The following is a 19,898-nucleotide window of genomic DNA, read 5'->3' on the forward strand; positions in this document are numbered from 1 at the left end:
TGTGTGTGTGTGTGCCCTGCCCATAGGCTCTGACCCTGAATAGGACAAGTCAAGATATCCTGATCAGGATACTGCGCTTGTAGGATAGGCAGCATGTAAACACTGGTTGCCAAGTACGATGGGGAGTGCAGCATCTCCGCACAATTCAGGGTCAAGATGGGAACACCTCGGATCAGCTAAGCAGGAAAGCGTTGTCACTGTTCCTTGGGAAATCCCACTTTCCAGGCACTGACCCCAGAGAACTTGTCTGATGATGGCTTGTTGCGGTTATTGCTAATAGGCACCAATGTCCTGTTTTTTTCATCGTAGTGGAATGAACCTGGAGGAATGATTTTAAAACGAGTGACAAAGTATTTGTTCTCACATTTAAGTGCTTGAGACAGAGTTTATGTTTCCTGGGCAGGACCCAGGACCGGTTTCCCATCGCACACAGACGTGACGGTATCGATTGTAAATGTTTGGCCAGATCCGAGCCGTGGCACATTCCAGCTGGCCCTCGTCCACACGGGAGAATGGTGCGGGATAGGACCCCCCCCCACACATTGTGGATGTGACCTAGCGTGCGGCTGGCTGCCTTTGCGGCTGTAATCTGCTTGTCAGGGTGGTGCCGGCGGGGGCTTGGGGCTTGGTCAGGACGCTGCTCCTTGCTGCTCCAGGCTAATCCTGGCTGCTCCGGGCTGCTCCTGGCTGCTCCGGGCTGCTCCTGGCTCCTCCGGGCTGCTCCTGGCTGCTCCTGGCTGCTCCGGGCTGCTCCTGGCTGCTCCGGGCTGCTCCTGGCTGCTCCTGGCTTCCCAGTGTGAGCTTCAAAAACAGGATTGGTTCTGATAAGGGGCTGGATGGCAGAATCCTTTCTACACACCCAGAATCCTGAGCGGTGATGTTGAGTATCTCTGCTGCGGTTTGCACTCATGTGCCGGGAGGTGGGGTGTCACAATGCATGACTGGTACGAGAGAATTCCTGCGGTTGCGCATTTCGCTGTTGTAGTAAATATACCTGCCAGTAAATGGAGACGCCTTTAAGCGGATCTCAGATACTGTCGAAAATCAACCATGTGTGTCGGTGGGATTCAAACAGGCACGCGCCACTGAGCGAATGCGGAGGTGGCGGGGGTTGGGGGGGGGGGGGGGTGGCGTTTGAATGGGCCCCAAGATTTGTCGATGAGGACAAAGGAACTGGTGGAAGCTGAGAGGGAGGCAAGCAGGGAGACTCTGGCCTGCGGAGACGAGTCCCACCACGCTGCGCCATCCCCACCACACGGCCTCCTCACCTTCCTGGCTTAGCGTTAGTAGTGAGGGGATCTGCCACCCGCCATTATCAGGCTGATTTGGGCTGGAGATTGTCTTCACCCAGTGGGTCAGCTTCGCCTGGCTGCCTTTCTCAAAAGGGCCACTTGTGTCCTGCTGGCCCATGAGAGCCTGGCTTTCCACCAAGGATTTATTTCTGTCATAGAAACATCTGGAACATCACTCATCATACATGAACAATGTGGTCCAGAACTGCTTTGGGTTCCTGGGCTTGTCATGAATGATCACTGTACAGAGGTACTTGATGAGTGTCTGTTCTCATGTCCTGTGTATTAGTGTGAGTTCTCTGAGTGTCAGTTCTCATGTTGATGCTTGAATGCTCTTAGATCTCATCAGGTTTTTCTTGAAGTTGGCACAATTAAGAAAAAAAAAACACCACAAACACCGACAGGTCGCACCTGTATCCATATCGTTTTGGTGTTATAAACGGCGTTTGGTTCCTCTGGCATCATCTCTGTTTGTTTAGCTTTGGGGGAGAGAAATCAGCTTCCTTCTGCTGAGCCCCCGTCTGCAGGCCCAGCCGCCCTTGAGCTTTGAAAGCAAAGCGCTGGAAAAGCATCCATCGTTTCAGGAGGAAGGCAGTGACAGATGGACTTTCAGTATCTACACTACACAGCGCGGCGGGCTTGCCGGAGTAATGTGAAGTGCCATGGGGCGAGCGTCCGCTCACTACAGGCCGGTGGAAGGGTGTGTCAGAGTTGACTGTGAGAACTGACAACGCTGGTGTGTCAGTACTCCCTCTCTGTATCTGATGTTCTGTCTGTTGTGTCAGTGCTTACAGTCTCTGGTGTGTCAGTACTCACTCTCTGTATCTGATGTTCAGTCTCGTGTGTCAGTGCTTACAGTCTCTGGTGTGTCAGTACTTAATCTCTGTATCTGATGTTCTGTCTGTTGTGTCAGTGCTTACAGTCTCTGGTGTGTCAGTACTCACTCTCTGTATCTGATGTTCAGTCTTGTGTGTCAGTGCTTACAGTCTCTGGTGTGTCAGTACTCACTCTCTGTATCTGATGTTCAGTCTTGTGTGTCAGTGCTTACAGTCTCTGGTGTGTCAGTACTCACTCTCTGTATCTGATGTTCTGTCTGTTGTGTCAGTGCTTACAGTCTCTGGTGTGTCAGTACTCACTCTCTGTATCTGATGTTCAGTCTCTTGTGTCAGTGCTTACAGTCTCTGGTGTGTCAGTACTCACTCTCTGTCATTAATGTTCAGTCTTGAGTGTTGGTGTTCACAGTATTAGTGTGACCTAGTGTTAGTGCTCACCAGCTACCCCTGATATCGTGTTTTTTTGAGTGCACATGTCTGACAGTGTATGTCTACTCTCTATGAAATGTTTTGTATAACGGTTAATCATCTTTTTTTGGCTTCGTGTCCATTGATTTCCTTTTTGTTGCAACCACAGTGTTTTTTTAACTAAAGAAGCAGCACTTTCAGGAGGAAGAAAGAAAGGTTTGATTAGCAGGAGTAACCTTGCCGCTCCTTTAAAGCCATTAGCCGAGAAATGAAGTAATAGCGAGATTTCTCATCCTCTGTATCTCGGCACGTTCCTTTGTTTTTTAATTAAGCGAACAGCGTCGTTTTCATGTCAGACTGCTGTGGACGTTTATGGATTTTTACTTTGGTGCTGCTGCTTTCCATCCACGTCCTTCCACTTCCTCACCATCTCACCGCCATCTCGCCCTGAATTTTATAGTCCCTTTCATGCTCCATGTGCAACACCATTCACCCCCCCCCCCCCTCCTTTACATCCACACCGTAATTTTCTCGGGCAGAGATGTTTTCAGACAGGAACGCGGGACTTCATAGCAAAGTGCGAGTGACTCTCTGGGCTCCGGGGCAGGGCTACCAAGTCACAAAAACATGGACTGCTTGGCAGGGAGCTGGGAAGGAGCAAAAACGTGAACTGACTGGGGATCCCCGAGGACCAGGTTGGGGAACAAAATGTGCTGCCGGATGGCGCATCCCTAAGCATCCCCCCCATAGGTCTATTTGCTTTAATAATCCTGTCTATGCGATACATAACGCCCATCCCTATCAAATCACCATGCTCCCCCTTCCCTTTCGCCATCTGATCGAGCTCTAGATACGCGAGCTTGAGCGTATTTGGATATTGTGAATGATTAATTTCTGTTCATAATATACTATTAATATTACATTTATTGTGCCAAACCCTGTTTGGCTTTGTGCGATCTGCTAGTGTCAGCATAGAGTGTCATACGCAAAGCGTTTAAGAAGGAATTTTGTTTCTTTTTTCCCTCAGAAAATAAAAATGGTCATAGATTTGATTAGTCTCCCATGTCTGCGCCTCTGAGTACCTCTGGTACCAGCCACTCTTCACTGGGGGGGGGGTTCCTGTGTTTCCATACCACTGACCTGTCCAGCAGGCAAAGGCTCCACTTTGGCCTCCAGGTGGTGTATCTGATCCGTATCTGATCACACGTGCGAATGACATTTTCATCTTTGGATCAAAGCTTGGTCTCTGCGGCATCTTCGTTGGGAGAGCCTTGTGAGGCCGTGGATATTTTCCCCAGAAAGAGGGACTGAGACAAAGAGAAGAATGGAGATGATGAAGGAGAATGGGTAAAAAGCCCCCCTCCCCGGGTTTATAGACCATCGAATGGGCAGCAGGTGTTTGTGACAGGTATTTGGTTGAGCCTCGTAAAGAGACATTGAATCGCAAACAAATTGATGCATTCTGCAGGTCACCCATGATTTGGTGCTGGGGCAGATGGATGTTATTAGCTAGGGAAATGATTGGGTGGCCGAATGGAGCGAGTGCAGTCAGGAGCACTAGCAGGACTCACCGCCGCTCAATTCCCACACGCCAGTAGCAACACAGCGGCTGTGTGACCGCGTCACTGGCTGTGTCGTAATCAGGCCCATTTCGGTGATGGGTAAATTGCTCACTCTGTTCTGTTATGAAACCTCTAAAGGTTATAGTCACTCGCACCAATAATTGCTCTTATATTGCAATGCTCATATTACCCATAATGCAAAACTCTTCAGTTCTATATGTACACGCTTGTAACTATAACCACGAACCTGCACTATGAGATGTATGAAGTAAGAACCTGTCTCTTGGTATTTTTTTTCTGGTTCTAACAAGGTGTTTGAATATGTTAACACCATTTTTGCAAGGTCAATGTACATTTAAGTGTCACAGTAGGTAGAATACATACAATGACTCAAATAAGAGAGAATTCCTCCCTGGAATATTGTCTCTTGGTGCCTTCAGAGATACAAAGACCTGAAAGGTTTATATACAAGAAACTGCTCTAACTGAGAGTCAGATGATGTACAGTAACCTACAATGTCCTACATAATAGACCTATAGGGAGATCATTTCCTACTAAAAAGTGCACGTAGGTAGATCACTTTCTGCTGAAAGGCACATGTGGGGAGATCACTTCTTACTGAAAAGTGCACGTGGGGGAGATCACTTTCTGCTGAAAGGCACGTGTGGGGAGATCACTTCCTACTGAAAAGTGCACGTGGGGGAGATCACTTTCTGCTGAAAGGCACGTGTGGGGAGATCACTTCCTACTGAAAAGTGCACGTGGGGGAGATCACTTTCTGCTAAAAGGCATGTGTGGGGAGATCACTTCCTACTGAAAAGTGCACGTGGGGGAGATCACTTTCTGCTGAAAGGCACGTGTGGGGAGATCACTTCCTACTGAAAAGTGCACGTGGGGGAGATCACTTTCTGCTAAAATGCACGTCTGGGGAGATCACTTCCTACTGAAAAGTGCACGTGGGGGAGATCACTTTCTGCTAAAAGGCATGTGGGAGAAGTTTGCTTCCTACTGAAAGGTACATGTGGGAAGATCACTTCCTACTCATATGTACATGTGGGGAGATCACTTCCTTCTGAAAGGCATATGTGGGGAGATCACTTCCTTCTGAAATGCATGTTTGGGGAGATTACTTCCTGCTGAAAGGTGTGTGTAGGGAAATCACTCCCTGCTGAAAGGTGTGTATGAAGAGATCACTTCTTGCTTAAAGGCGTGTATGGGGAGGTTACTAATCATTTTTTGAGTATGAGATTCCTCTTCTCTGGGTTAGCACAGAATTTCTTTGGCCTCTGGAATTTGCATGGGATTTCTCCTATCAGCTAGGATGACTGAATTCCCTCAGCAACTGCAGTTAGCATGGGGTTCTCATTAGCGCCTGACATTAGCATGGATGTCTTTCAAGTATCATAGTTAGAATCAGGTTCCCTTACGGGCCTGAGGTTAGCATGGTGTCCTTTTAAGTTCCATAGTTAGTGTAGGGTTCCTTTAGCCCTTGGGATTAGCTTGGGTGGCTGGCCGACGTGGGTGGCACGTAGGAGTCCGCTGTGAACTCCATATCGGCAGCGTGCCAGTTCCCCTTTGTGTTCCTCTCGTTCCCCTCAGTTAATTAAAGAACTGTCCTTGTCAGCTGTGAATAGGAGCAGCCCTGTATGCTAAGATGCTGCCATGCGCAGATTAAAGGCCAGAGGCCTGGATTTCACCCACATGCCGCTTGGGTGCAAGTGTCCTCTGATGAGGAACACGAGTGCCAGCTCAATGCCCGTGCGGAGCCCCGAGCCGCGGGCACCACACCAAACGACAGTACTATTGCATTTCCTTTGAGTTGCTGAAGACAAGAAATGTTTGTCATCAAAAGGCCACCCCCCTGTCGGCTGGGCAAGCCGCATTGACAATGTCCCCCCTCCTCCCACATCAGCCATTCCCGACGAGCTAATTATATCAGTCTCCTTTCATGCCTCAGTGACAACCCCCCGTGCTTAGATGTGTCCTGTCCGACTGGTACACAAAAGTAGGACGACACTTACAAATGAAATCAAATGAATTAACATTAAACAGCATAGATTTATGCATCACGTGGTAAGCTCTGTCCAAGGCACTCAAAACATACAAGGTTCCAAATTTCACTGGGGCGGGGGTAGCCGGGAGTGACCTATTCAGGACCAACAACCTGCCGTGTATTGAGCGAGAACCGTGTCAGATTCTTTGTTGCATTGACAGGGCAGCGAAAAAAAAGCCTCGTGAATTATCCCCAGTGGCTGCAGAGACGTGTTTTCAAAAGGAATGAGTTTTTGCCCTGCTTCCACGTTGAAAGAAAGTAGATAGAGACACAAATGAAAAGCAGTGACACGCTCCACAGGATGGGGTCATGCCCACGCACCATTCCGCTTAAATGGACCTGACGCTCGTGAGACCTCAGGTTTGTTTTGGTAGCTACGTTCAACTGAAGCAGGTTGTTCATTGTGGGGTCAAAGACAGGGCCTTACAAGTGTGAGCCTGTAGGATTGTAGGATCGAGACCCAGCTGGAAATACTGCTGGACACAGGTTGTACGTATGTATCAACATGTTGTGGTGGCGTTGGCTCTGCTCTCTGGGGCCCCCTAGACCCCACTGCCAGCCAGACCGCACCTCCTGAGCAGGGAAACATGCCCAGTGGGAGATGCGGGTGCCTGACCCGGTTCGTGGCTCTCCAGACAAAGTTTGCATTCTCAGGCTGCCCATTCAGTGTTGACACCACACTTGCCGCTTGCCCATGGTGTTCACCTCTGTCCCCCCACCTCTGTCCCCATGCTCAATGCCGCGGGAGCATCAGGCGGCCGCCCTCCCCGGCGGGGGCTGGGGTTTTGAGGCCTTGACGCTGGTGGCAGCCCCCCCCTTTGCCATCTTATCGTGCACGTGCTCCGACGCCGTCCCCGGGTGCTTGGTGCAGTGATCACGCTTTTGTTTTTCCTGCCCGCTGCCTCCATCCCCAGTGGAGAAGCGAGTCGCTAGGCAGGAATAACAGCCCCCCCCCCCCCCCCCCACCTGTGTGTAACACGCAGCTGCCGTCCGCGGGGCTGATGCAAAGAGCGCAGGAATCTGTGATCTCTCAAACACCTTCATGTTCCTTCAGCCTTGATCTTCAGAAAGTGTCTGTATGGAATACAGCTTTCTTTCTTTTTTTATTTTCTTATTATTATTTTGTTCCATTCGCTTGACTCTCTGAAACCAGACAAAAGCGACCGGAGTATTTTTTTTAAATTTATTAAATTTTCTTATTTTTGGCCGTGACCGGGTTACCCAGGCTCATTATTGCTCCTTCCCGCGGTGTGCGAGGCGTGTCACCTGCACGGGATGGACCTCAGCTACAGCCCTCAGACCTTTGAGCCCAAATTAAGCAGTGAGGAAAGATCCAGTGTGCGAAGAGCAGCAATGTTCTGTTTGGATCTGATTTTGCTTGTATAGATTTGTCTTAATTCTTTGCGTTTATTTCCTGTGTTTACATATTAGGGAATGGATCTATGCCTGTTTGTGTATCCGTATTGAGAAAGTCATGTGAGCCTCAAGTAATAGAGTTGCAAAATAAAGTCACGTGATTGGTTTTGGATGAGGCCCATGGCAACATCCCAGTCAGACCGTGTGCCCGGGGGGGTACTACCATTACTGTCCCTGTTTATGGATCTAGAAGATCTTCATTACATCAGACTTTTTCCTTGTAAATGGTTGGAAAGATTCCTCTTCTTCAAAATCTTCCTTTCCTTCTGCACTCATTGTTTTTCTGCAGGTAACATTTCTACCTCGCCACCACAGCAAAAAAGATCAGTCCAAGCAACCAATCAATCGTCTAACTCAACGCCAAGTGTTTGTTCACCTCCATAGACGGAACATCCCATTGTTTTCGGTAGTAACACTGCCCCTCCCCGTGACATTGCACCCAACACCAAACCACAAACACTGCACTAACTCTGTGACTGCAGAACCACAATGGAAAGATCTGGAATAGGGATTCCTTGGGTTCGGTGTTGCTCGGCCCAATCTGGAGTTCATAGGTAGCAGAATCTACACTGTTATGGAGCTTGAAGTTTCTCTCCTGGGATGTGCAGACCGCGTGAAGCCTGTTCCAAACGGATTCCCACTGTTTCCTCTAGCTGCAGTCTTACATAGCGAATGGTCGAATGGAATTCGCGTTGTGGCTTTTCTACCTGAAACACAACCATCTTTACCAAGTACTTATGGAACTTAATATCCGGCTGAGATGATTGACTTCATTTTGTAAATGATCCAAAGTTTAAGCCTGATTCAGCATGTGATTGTCACGGTTGTTAATTAATTAAGAAAAACTGCACAATATTCTAACATTATTTTAAAGGGCAAAAAGGAAGAAAAAAATGTAGAGACTGTACAGAATTAAAAAGATCAAAACCAGACCTCAGCTGTAGATTATGGTTTGAATCAAGCAACAGCAGCCCAGTCAAGCACAGATAAATAAGCTGGACATGGAGCCACTGCCGGGACCCAGTGACGTCCTCCGACCTGATTATCCCACCCCACCCCCCGACCCACAGAAACACAGCAATGTAATATCATAGTGGTGGGGGCTGATCATGGTTTCACCATAACTAATTATCCCTACCCACTGAAAATGGTGATAGTTGAACAAACACAGACATGGCGTCAATAAAAATAGTGCTGGTAAATTGTGGTAATATTTTTACATTTATAGAAAGCAAACTGCTGCATTTTTTCACTCCAGCTAAACCTGCGTACTACACAGCACACACACACACAACAGTACAGCACAAGCAGTAGACCTGTCGTTTCTAGTTCCTTATCTTACTGTACAGTGTGGCAGATGTTTGCTTCTCTGTCCTCCTTGTATCTGCTCATGTCTTCTCACCAGATTTAATTACACGCTCCCTGGTCACTAAAAAGGGGCGGCAGAGAGGTGGAGGGAGGACAAAGAGGGACGTTGAAAACTGAGCACCCCTCCGCCACTGCGACGTGGTACATCCTGGCGCTGGCAAGCATATCTGCAGTCTCCGAGTCCGCCCGCAGTCCAGGTGATGCAGTCCCATCCCAGGCTGCCAAGCTGACGTTGCAGAAATGGCGTTTGCTGATTGGTGGCCCTCCCCCCACCCTCCCAGTGCACACTGCCCTTTAGCCACCAGCGCTGCATGCGGACGCGGCCGGGCTGGTAGCACGCGTGTGCAGGTGGCGCTCAGCAGGCGCGTAATGCTAACGTGATTGGACACGAGGCAGATGGGGCCGCACTATTTTTACGCTCAGGATTTTCTCGTTCTGTTTGGGCCTCAGACACATGCGCCTGCCATCCCAGCCCTCAGCTCACCCCTGACTACGTCACTCAGTGACATGTTGGGACTCTTCACCGGGAGTCTGTTTGGTTCAGCTTGGGTTGAAGGCGACCATCACAGATCTCTCTTTTGGTTGAGTGAATTTCAGCCCTTGGGGATATTTGGAAGGGTGGGGGGGGGCTTCAAATCCAGATGGGCCTCTGAGAGAGAGACACATTCCAAAGGAGGCTGGGAAAAGTATTGAGCTGTCAGGAGTTTAGGCGCGATCGACAGGAATGTGTCCGCGAGTTCAGAACCACGCAGGGGCAAGTTCTCTATTAATCTTCTGGGCCTCTCTCTCGCTCTGTGATGCTCCGAGATCCGTCTGTCTATCTGTGAGGGGATTAAGCTCTGCTGACTGCTGAAAACAGTTTCTACGCCTTTTAAAATGTCGTCTCCCCGGACCGGAGCGAGAGGGAACAGCGCTCCGTGGTGAGATGTGCAGGACTCAAAAAGTGGAATATGACAATGAAACATTAAAAATTGAAATATTTACACGCATCAATTAACATCTCCCAGAGTTTTGATAAGGAAACTGTCAGCATTGCACTAAACAATCTCTGGATATCCTGTGCTACTTAAGTTTTTTGCTTTGTTTTTTTGAAGGTCACATGGTTTGATACCTCGTTGTCCAGCAGCAGACTCTCATCGCCACACGTTTAGGTCTTTCTGAAACATTATGCTAAGATGTTGCATCTTGTCTCGCAACCTTTTAGCAAAACGAGAAGCGGAGCTGAGGTCACGTCGGGGCACTACCGGACTCGTGGCTCGGAAAGAAAAAAGCCGAAATTGTCTTTCGTACCAAGATTGGAGAAATAAAGAATTTCCTTTCCTGGATGCTCTGTAATCACAAGCCGATTTGTTCTTCACGCTTTACTCTTCTCAAATGACAATTCTCGTATGCATAAAGACATGAGAGTATTACTTCTGGCCTATTTTCTCACCCCTTTTGAATTTAGACAACCAATACATTCAGCGTATCAATTCTGTTCTGCAGATTTTGTGTCCTGAAGGATGGGTCGTCCTGTGAATTATACAGTCTCTGATAAAGCGGCCCATCGTCAGACTAACCTACCTTCCTCCACCCCCCAACCCCCCCATAATGGGATCCCCACACATAGCCCTGAGCTGAGATGACTCAGGCTACGGGATGTCGTATTCCAGTCCAATCTGAGGTATGAGGGTGAAATGTGACCGCTGCTTACATCATACGAGTCACCAATGGATTAAATGCTGCCGTTAATTCAAAATTAGAGAGATTAAGCACATTAGATTGGTTTTGGCTGAAACAAAAGTTTATATATATAAATGTATAATACTAACACTTTTAAAAGCCTTTAGGAAATGGAGAAGGTGTGATTGTCATTTTAAATTTGGCCAGTGAATTTGTCTTTCTGAGACTAGGGTATTGTGAGCAGATTTTATCTTTTATCTATAATGTAATAAAAATGTCGGAGTGATTTTTTATGTTGTTGAAACATGGCCGTCTGTACGTATTGATTAATCTGATTAGGACACATTTTCCTTCGACTTTGCCCTACAGAGTTGTTAATATTCCGCTTTGTAAAATTGTTGCTCCGAGCCTCCGGGTGCCTGTCTTCGGCTGCGTGGGCACTAGGGGATGTCTGCTTGTGATTGCCCTGGCGCCTGTTAAGGCGTGTTCCGGTCCCCGGGGTCAGGGGTCAGGCAGCGGTGGGTGTGGCCATCAGCTGACCCACTGCTCTTTATTGCCTCTGGAGGGATTGTCCTGCTTTTGGTGATGTTTGGTTTCATGCCATGTGGGCTGGTGGGTAAACAAATCAGTGTTAAATAGATGATATATACACTCTGCGTGAAATGGTGTGTGGAAGGTGTATACGGCCTAGGGGGTATTCCTCAAAAGCAGGGTCTACTCGTTAGCCAGATAACTTAAGCCAAAAGTAAGGATTATCCATAGGAATCATATTTACTGTACCTCTCCTCATATTGGGCGCTTTTCACATTTGGCTTAAGTTACCCAGCTAACTGGGAAATTCTACTTTGTGGAATTACCCCCCTGGACAGCCATCTCTACTGCTTGCTCTGGATCCTGGGCTGCTGCCAGTTCAATCCCCTGCCAAGCCTGATTTGTAACACTTCTGTGACAGTTCTATATCTTGAAGACCATAAGAGTTGGAGTTCACTAGAACTGTTGTGTGATCTTCAGAGAACTTTTAAAAGACTTTACACGAGATTTACACGAGTGACAAATATCGAGCGATCCTTTTTTCGTGCTGACACCTGAATCCTCTGATAACCATGACTCCGCAGCGCCCCCTAAGGCCTGCTCCACACAGTTGACTATAACATGAAGCTGACCTTAACTCTTCCCTTTCTCTCCTCGCTTTTTCTAATGATGTCGTAGGAGCAGCTCAGATCCTTCCAGGTATAAAGATCACCTTTTATTCCTACATGTCCTCACCTGTCATGCTCCCCCATTCCCGAGAATCCTGCCATCGTGACGCGGAGCCTTCGGGTTCCGCCCATGTCATCTGAGCCAGACCGCACTGGGATAATCCCACGTGTGTGACGTCAACTGTGACCCGCATGAGCTGCCCGGTTGGTCTTTTAGTCGGGCATGAGTATAACCACAGATTCACCATTTCCTCATCGCCCATTGACTGTATGTAACCAGTGCGGCTGTGTCACATGCCGCTCGTGTTTTGTCACAGTAACAGCATGACTTCGGGGACCCGTAGCATGCCCTTGCGGGTCTCCCCCCAGCATGCTCCCCGTGTCACGTTAAACGCCTTCAGACCTGAATGAGGATGCTGACAGCAGGAGCCCGGAAGCCCCCCCCCCCCCCCCCCCCCAGGTCCTGATGACATCTTATCGCCCACGTTCTCTCCTTGGGCAAACAGTGACACAGTTGTCCCCTCTCCTGTCAAAGCTGCTGATGTCCTTGTGATCTTGTACCTCACCGAGCTGCCATCGTCCAGGCTGAGATATCAGCTCCCACCCTCTGCCCCCTCCATCGGTGAACAAAATAGCAAAGCGCATGCAGTGAGCAGTAAACATTTCACGCCGCATGGGAAAAATTGGCTAATAAAATAAAGATAAATGTAGTACTGTAATTAGTGTGGACGGCGTCTAAATGAAATGGCAAAACAACTGGGATCACGTAGGTGACTGTGGCTGGGGCACTGAAATCATCAGATGGCCAGACCCACTCCGGCCAGGACCATCAATTGGGTCGTGACTGTCAGCTCAGTCAATCGGCTATGACGACTGTTCAGAGCAGTCCACACTAGGAGGAGCGGCATATGTCTGCCCTACGTCCTGTCGGTTTCTCCGACACGTGGCTGGATGCGGCCCGTTTGTGCCAAAGTGGACCACCGCTCTTTACTCGCTGCCCGTGTGCAGTTAAATTTGCCCTTATAAACTGGCCTGATAGAGACCACGAAAGATGAATGTTTGTTTTATAGATGTGGAGCTTCGGTTAATTTGTCATTTATTTGCAATATTTTTCCTTGACAGCTACTTATTATTTCCACCCTTTCAGTTGTTTTTGTGTTTTTTATTTTTTTTTCCCGCTGTTTAATACACGGTGTGAGTTAATGGGGTTCTCAGAGCGAGTCACAGAGTTTCCCCGGTAGCTAAATGTCACCCGCCACAGAGGGCTGTCAGAGGGTGAAACCGCGCTGAAAACTGCCACATCTGGAGGATAAATGGGGGCTAGGTAACGCTCAACAGGAGCGACAGCAAGTCCCACTCGGCAGGGGCCTCCTTGTAATCCATTATCCGCGCTTTCGCATTTCCCGGCCACGTCCGAGGCTGCCTTATGGCTGACCGCTCCTCATCCGAGACATGGCCTGAACCTGTAACGTGTTTTCCAACCAGCTTCCTCTTGATGTGCCATGGGTGTCCGGACTGCTCTCCTCTCACGAGAGCGAAGATTAAGTGTTTGTTGTACTTGGGCTTTGGCGGGTTCTACCTAACTAGCTGATTAGCGTCCCCTGCCATCACCCTAACTTGCTGGCTGCAGAGCAGGAAATTAATCCGATGTTCAGGGCCATGTACACGTCTTGCAGTGACACCTTTCCTGCTCTTTTCTGATGGCCTTTTTTTGGGGGGGGGGGGGGGGTTGTGCTTTGTAAGATATTTCAGGTAATCTCTGGCTTTAACAGGAACTTTGCATAAACGTCTGCTTTTGTGGAGGGAAAACCCTGTACTGAGATTTCCTTCTAGAAGGTCTTTGAGGCTGGACTTCAGAAGTCAGACTATGGCCTCTAGCTATGATGGAACCGTGGCTGTGTAGCTGTTTGTTTGATCACCTAAGCTTCTCATTCACTGTCAGGTTTTGATCTCGCTGCCACTAATTTAGTAGTTCCCTTTGCTCCTCATGATTGATACGACTCGTGCTGTGGCAGGACTCGGGCGAAGCCAGAACACAGGACCGTAGATCATAACTGAAGACAAAGTAGCGTTGGAGACGTGCCACGTGCTTGTAAGCCGTGAGCACATCTGCGTTAACGTCTGCATCCATGGCTCAGATGGTTTGAGGGCTCTTCTTCTGCATGCTGTGACAGGAACACCCTTTTGAAATTGTATAAGCAAAATTTCCTGGGAAAAAAGACCAAAGATATATTATTGTTCATTGATCTAATTTGAGCTTGACTATCAAAAAGTCAATTATTCAGTCCGACATCATTGCATAACAGTGCCATTGCCACCTTAGATAACCGCCACCCATGTGATGAATATCTCACACAATCCCCTAGTGATTCCCATAGCAGTGACTTTTGGGACCAATTGTTGAGACTTAGGTCTTATAACATTGGGGTGACCACACTCCCTGCTAAAACTCCTCTACATTATGTAGAGTGGTGTGGTCATTTTACTGTTGATTTTTGATCATCTCGTGGGCTTGCAGCACGTCCAAACCCAGGACTGTAGACCACTGTGCAGCTGGTTTGCTTGAAGAGCTCTCTCAGCACTCAGAAAATATGTAGTCCGACCCCACCTGAGATGGACACCAGGGTCATGGTAGAATGAGAGGCGTACTGCCCCTCTCAAGTCAGAGGTCCTCTTCTTTGCTTTGGACCTAGCTTGCCATCGCAAAGAGAGCAGACAGAGTCTAGAATGGACAAACTCGCCCAGACACCTAGAATGTTAATTGAATCTAAAAGAAATGAATGTAATTAAACTGCATGGTACAATCCAAGTTGGACAGCCTATCCGTCACAGTTATCACAAGGCACCACGTGGGTATACTTCACACAGAAGACACAAATGCTACGCTAATTGGTTTTGACAATATGGTGCCCTCTAGTGGTACATTTTCTTAAGAACTGTGTTCTCCCGAGATTTAGCATGTAGCTTAAAATCAAAACAACTTCCTTTCTGCTTACTTGAGTGGTAAAGCTGTCAGACGGATTCTTTATCAGTAATACCAGAGTTTGCCCCACAGAAGTAATGATTTGTCATCTGTTTGATAAAAAAGTTAATTTTTTATACAGAACTTTTATTTAGTTTTTACTTGACTAAAACCTGAGCACAAAAGAATCCAGGCTGATGATGTTTTTTGGTTGTTTTTAGTTGTTTTGATAAATTGCTTCACCCTGAGGAGTGTGTGCCAGTCAAGCAGTGTTCCTCTGTCTGTAGTTCCCTAAGAATCAAGGGCCTCATCATCGAGGGCCCCAACCCTTATTTGTGAAGTGAGGCACGTTTTCATTACCTGCTCTATTAATGGAGCTTGCTCATGCTCTGTGATTGGTCCTTTTTGTCATGACTGCCCAGATAGTGATTTCGGAGCCACACACCAGCCTTCAAGACAGCTTCCACTCATTTTTAACCTTCTCAAAAAAGTCAGAGGTCATATAGATAGGTGCTTGACTCCCTGTGGGTGAAGCTGTACGGGCTGTCGTGTGAACTGTGCACTGCGCTCTTCTCCGAATGCGTCCGCACCGGCTCCTCCAGCCCTGTAGGTGTCAGCGAGGATGGGGGCCGTCTGACAAGCCAGCCATGCGCATCCACATTTGAGGTCCCGCAGTTTTGCGCTGTGGGCTTTCATGTCCCGCTGGGGAAGATTCCGGAGCGTTTAAACTCTTTCTCCATTTGCATCCACCTCCCTGCCTGTGGGGGATCCTGGGTAAATTTAGAACAAGGCGCCGTCTGCTTTAGCATCCCTTCAAGTGGAAAACAAGGGAGTGCCAAAGTGTATGTGCACCAAAAGCGGGTTTTGGGAAATGCATATGATTTCTATGTGGTGTCTGTCTGTCTTTCTTTCTGTGTGTGTGTGTACAGGTGTCTGTGTGTGTGTGTGTGTGTGCGTGTGTGTCTGTGTATCTCTGTTTGTCTGTATCCATGTGTCTTTACACATGCGTATGTGTCTCTCTGTGTGACTGTGTGTGTCTCTATCAGCCTAGGTCCTGAATCACATCTCCCCTCTCCTCAGTTCAGGGGCAGAATCTGGTGACGGACAACATCTCCGTGGTGGAGGGAGAGGTGGCCATCATCAGCTGCAGAGTGAGGAACAATGACGACTCCGTGATCCAGCTTCTCAACCCCAACAGACAGACCATCTACTTTAAGGACGTGCGACGTACGTCTGGTCGGCTCTCCTCATTCCTGTGTCATCGCAGTCTCACGGAGCAGGACGTGTTTGGGCTGCATTTCAAATGATATTTCTCACATTGTTACCTTGACCTGGGGCCAGGCAGCTGTGATGTGTCCTGGATGATCCAGCCTATCAGAGATAGTCAGCTGGTGAAGGAACCCCCCCCCCCAAAAAAAAATCATGAGATGCATACAGTGAGTCAATAACTCCCACCCCCCATTTCCCAGTTATACAGCTTAAACATTTTCTGCATTTCTCTATTTATGTTTCTAATACCTGACTTGCACAGTAAAATGAACGCTTTCAGAGTGATGTGGTTTGACATGTGAATTCAGTCCAGACAGCAGGTGACAGATGGTGATGGCTTTGGGACGGGAGGCTCCCTGGCTACCGTCAGTATGGAGCCCCAATTAGTGTCCACTAAACATGTCCTCTTTATGACTGGCTCCACCTGTAGGCAGAATGGGGAGCTGCTCAGGGCCCCCGAATTACCTGCTTTCTGGAGGAAGTGAAATGATGATGAATATTCTTGGTAGGGGGCCTCCCAAGGAAAGCTTTGCCTAGGCCCCTGAAAATGTAGAGCCTGCCATATCCCCCCCTCACTGTCTGTCTGTCTCTCTTTCTCTCTCTTTGTCTTTGTCTATATGTCTGTCTTTAAATGCCTTTCTCTTTCTTTCTATCCCTCTATCTCTCTAAGTCTGGCTCTCTCTCTGACTCTCTCTTTGTCTCTCTCTTACGCTCTGTATGTCTGTCTCTTTCTTTCTGTCCCTCTATCTGTCTGTCTCTCTCCCTCTTTGTCTCTATCTATATGACTGTCTCTCTCTCTGTCTCTCTCCCTCTTTGTCTCTGTTTGTGACTGTCTCTCTCTCTCTCCGTCTCTCTCTGTCTCTCTCCCTCTTTGTCTCTCTCTCTGGCTCTCTCTCTGTCTCTCTCCCTCTTTGTCTCTCTCTCTATGTCTGTCTCTCTCTCTGGCTCTCTCTTTGTCTCTCTCTTACTGTCTCTTTCTTTCTGTCCCTCTAACTGTCTGTCTCTCTTTCTCTCTGTCTCTCTCCCTCTTTGTCTCTATCTATATGACTGTCTCTCTCTCTGTCTCTCTCCCTCTTTGTCTCTGTTTGTGACTGTCTCTCTCTCTCTCCGTCTCTCTCTGTCTCTCTCCCTCTTTGTCTCTCTCTCTGGCCCTCTCTCTGTCTCTCTCCCTCTTTGTCTCTCTCTCTATGTCTCTCTCTCTCTCCGTCTCTCTCTGTCTCTCTCCCTCTTTGGCTCTCTCTCTGTCTCTCTCCCTCTTTGTCTCTCTCTCTATGTCTGTCTCTCTCTGGCTCTCTCTCTGAGAGCTTTGCTCCTGCTGACACTACTTAACACCACCACCCTCCACCACCACAAACACCCAGAGCAGTAGCCCTACCAGCACTGACCTGGATAATGCTGCCAATGCCAATAACACCACCCACACACACACCTCTGAACCCTGCACCAAGGCCAGCATTAACACCAGCAACTGTGCCACCCATTTAGTCCTCAGCAGTGTTAAAGTAAAGTCTCTTACCTTAATAATGAATATTTACTTAATAATAAAAATTGGTCAGCTGTCATTGGAAGCTGCTACTGCCTTTTCCTTCCAGGATGTGTCCTTCTCAGTGCCATGGGATCCCTGCTTCCTTTTAGGTGTGGGTGTGAAGCCATCGCCTATTCATTCCTCCCACATTTCCTCTCCCAGTCCTGTCATTACAGTCACTCACATTTCACTAATGACTTAATTTTTCTTGTTTTGTTGTTTCTACTGGACTTCAGCCACTCAGATCACTTGCGGTGCCTTTTGCCCTGCCCTGCCCTGCCCCCCCCCCCCCACCACCTTCAGTCAGACCTTTAGCACCCTCCTCTTAATGATGTCATCACCTTGTTTATCTGTGCCTATAATTAGCCCTGTGTTATTTCAATGCACCATGGACGGAAACAGCTCATCAAAAAAACTTTGAGCGTCTGTGACTGCACCAGCTCGAGTAGATCAAAAATTAAAAATAATATCCAGTCGGACACTGTAGGTACTATTCCTAAGACTATGTGGAAACATTACGCCGAAGACAAAGTTATACAGTAATTCTATCCATTTTTATCTATCGTTCTTCCTAGGGTGAAATACCTGCTTCGGGCGGCATGTAAAGATGCATCTGCAGGCCTGACTCTTTCACCTTTGACCCTCTCTTGTTCTTTGCTGTTTAATTTCACAGTTTTAGGAAAGGTCATTTGTTAATTAGACCCTCTCACCTTTCTTCCTCCTCTTTTTCCCGTCTCTGTGGCCCACCCCCACAGATTCAGGATGCTATTTATTAATGTGGTTTTTTTTTGGGTGTTTTCCTTTGAGATAACCGATGCTGGAACTGAGGAGCAGGGCACAGGGAGTGCGCAGTGCGCCTGTGTTCAAACGTGGGCTTATCTGCCCCCTCCTCGACTGTCAGATGCTGCCTGCACGCGGTGGCTTCCACAGGCCGGCTCGCACGTCGTCGTTGTTGGGCTCCTGAGACACACGGACATTTCGCTCTAATGGGCTCGTCAGCATTCCTGAGGGATGGCAACTCTGAGAGTGCGTCCGTTTCCTCAACTTCCCATCTCATTAAGACAGAGTAACCCACACTCCAGCTGTAAGACCTCAGAGCTGGAATGTTCACTGCTGCATTTCTGGCCAAAACTTCCTCAGTAGAGGGAAAAAAAAAAAACAAAGAAAATAGACGACTTCATAAAATATTGAATTGCCCAGCTGTGCTTCTGCTCGTTCGGGTGAACTTACAGTTCTCGAGTCTGACCCCAGACTCCATCCCTTCGCTGGCATGGAGGCAGCATGAAATATTCACAGAGCAGAGATGCATTCCTCAGCTTCCTCTGTCGCCTCTCTGCCTCCGCAGCCCTGAAGGACGGAAGGTTCCAGCTGGTCAACTTCACGGACAACGAGCTGCGCGTGTCCCTGTCCAACGTGTCGCTGTCCGATGAGGGCCGATACGTCTGTCAGCTGTACACCGACCCGCCCCAGGAAGCCTATGCCGACATCACTGTGCTGGGTATGGCCTCAAGCACGCACACACGTGTGTATGCATGCATCACTAATATGTTTACGCTGCAGCACACATACAACTATATACGCATGCTTGAGTCTCATATATGCATATTTGCAGTCTGATACATATTCTTATACAGGTTCTCTCATACATATGATTACATGCAGATGTTTACATGGCCTCACTGTGATTTACATGCATGCATGTGTGTTCAGCCTTGGCTTTGGATTCATTTACACACATGCATGCATATTTACATGGCCTCGTGCTCATTTACACACGTGAATGAATCTTTACGTAGGTCCACACTCATTTATGTGCATACACGCATGTTTACATGGCTCGCGTCCATTTTTACACATGCATGAATGTTTATGTAGATTCACGCTCATTTATATACGTGTGCATGTTTACGTGGCCTCACGCTCATTTATATACTTGTGCATGTTTACGTGGCCTCACGCTCATTTATATACGTGTGCATGTTTACGTGGCCTCACGCTCATTTATATACGTGTGCATGTTTACGTGGCCTCACGCTCATTTATATACGTGTGCATGTTTACGTGGCCTCACGCTCATTTATATACGTGTGCATGTTTACGTGGCCTCACGCTCATTTATATACGTGTGCATGTTTACGTGGCCTCACGCTCATTTATATACGTGTGCATGTTTACGTGGCCTCACGCACACTTATATACGTGTGCATGTTTACGTGGCCTCACGCTCATTTATATACGTGTGCATGTTTACGTGGCCTCGCTCATTTACACGCATACTTGCATGTTCACGTGGCCTCACGCTCATTTATATACGTGTGCATGTTTACGTGGCCTCACGCTCATTTATAT

At 48.1% G+C, this 19,898-nt stretch overlaps 1 protein-coding gene across 7 annotated transcripts in view; it reads left to right on the top strand.

The window, feature by feature from the left end:
• cadm1b (cell adhesion molecule 1b) overlaps positions 1-19,898 on the top strand; it is a 134,657-nt gene that overhangs the window by 76,561 nt on the left and 38,198 nt on the right. For 6 of the 7 annotated variants that reach the window (XM_048980486.1, XM_048980488.1, XM_048980489.1 and 3 more), the window contains exons 2-4: positions 11,804-11,824; positions 15,836-15,982; positions 18,895-19,047. In XM_048980486.1, coding sequence (XP_048836443.1) covers positions 11,804-11,824; positions 15,836-15,982; positions 18,895-19,047 — 321 coding nt within the window. The remainder of the gene's footprint in view (positions 1-11,803; positions 11,825-15,835; positions 15,983-18,894; positions 19,048-19,898) is intronic. The other variant, XM_048980487.1, reaches the window with a different exon arrangement.

This window comes from Brienomyrus brachyistius, chromosome 17, assembly GCF_023856365.1.
Source record: "Brienomyrus brachyistius isolate T26 chromosome 17, BBRACH_0.4, whole genome shotgun sequence".
NCBI classification, from domain to species: Eukaryota; Metazoa; Chordata; class Actinopteri; order Osteoglossiformes; family Mormyridae; genus Brienomyrus; species Brienomyrus brachyistius.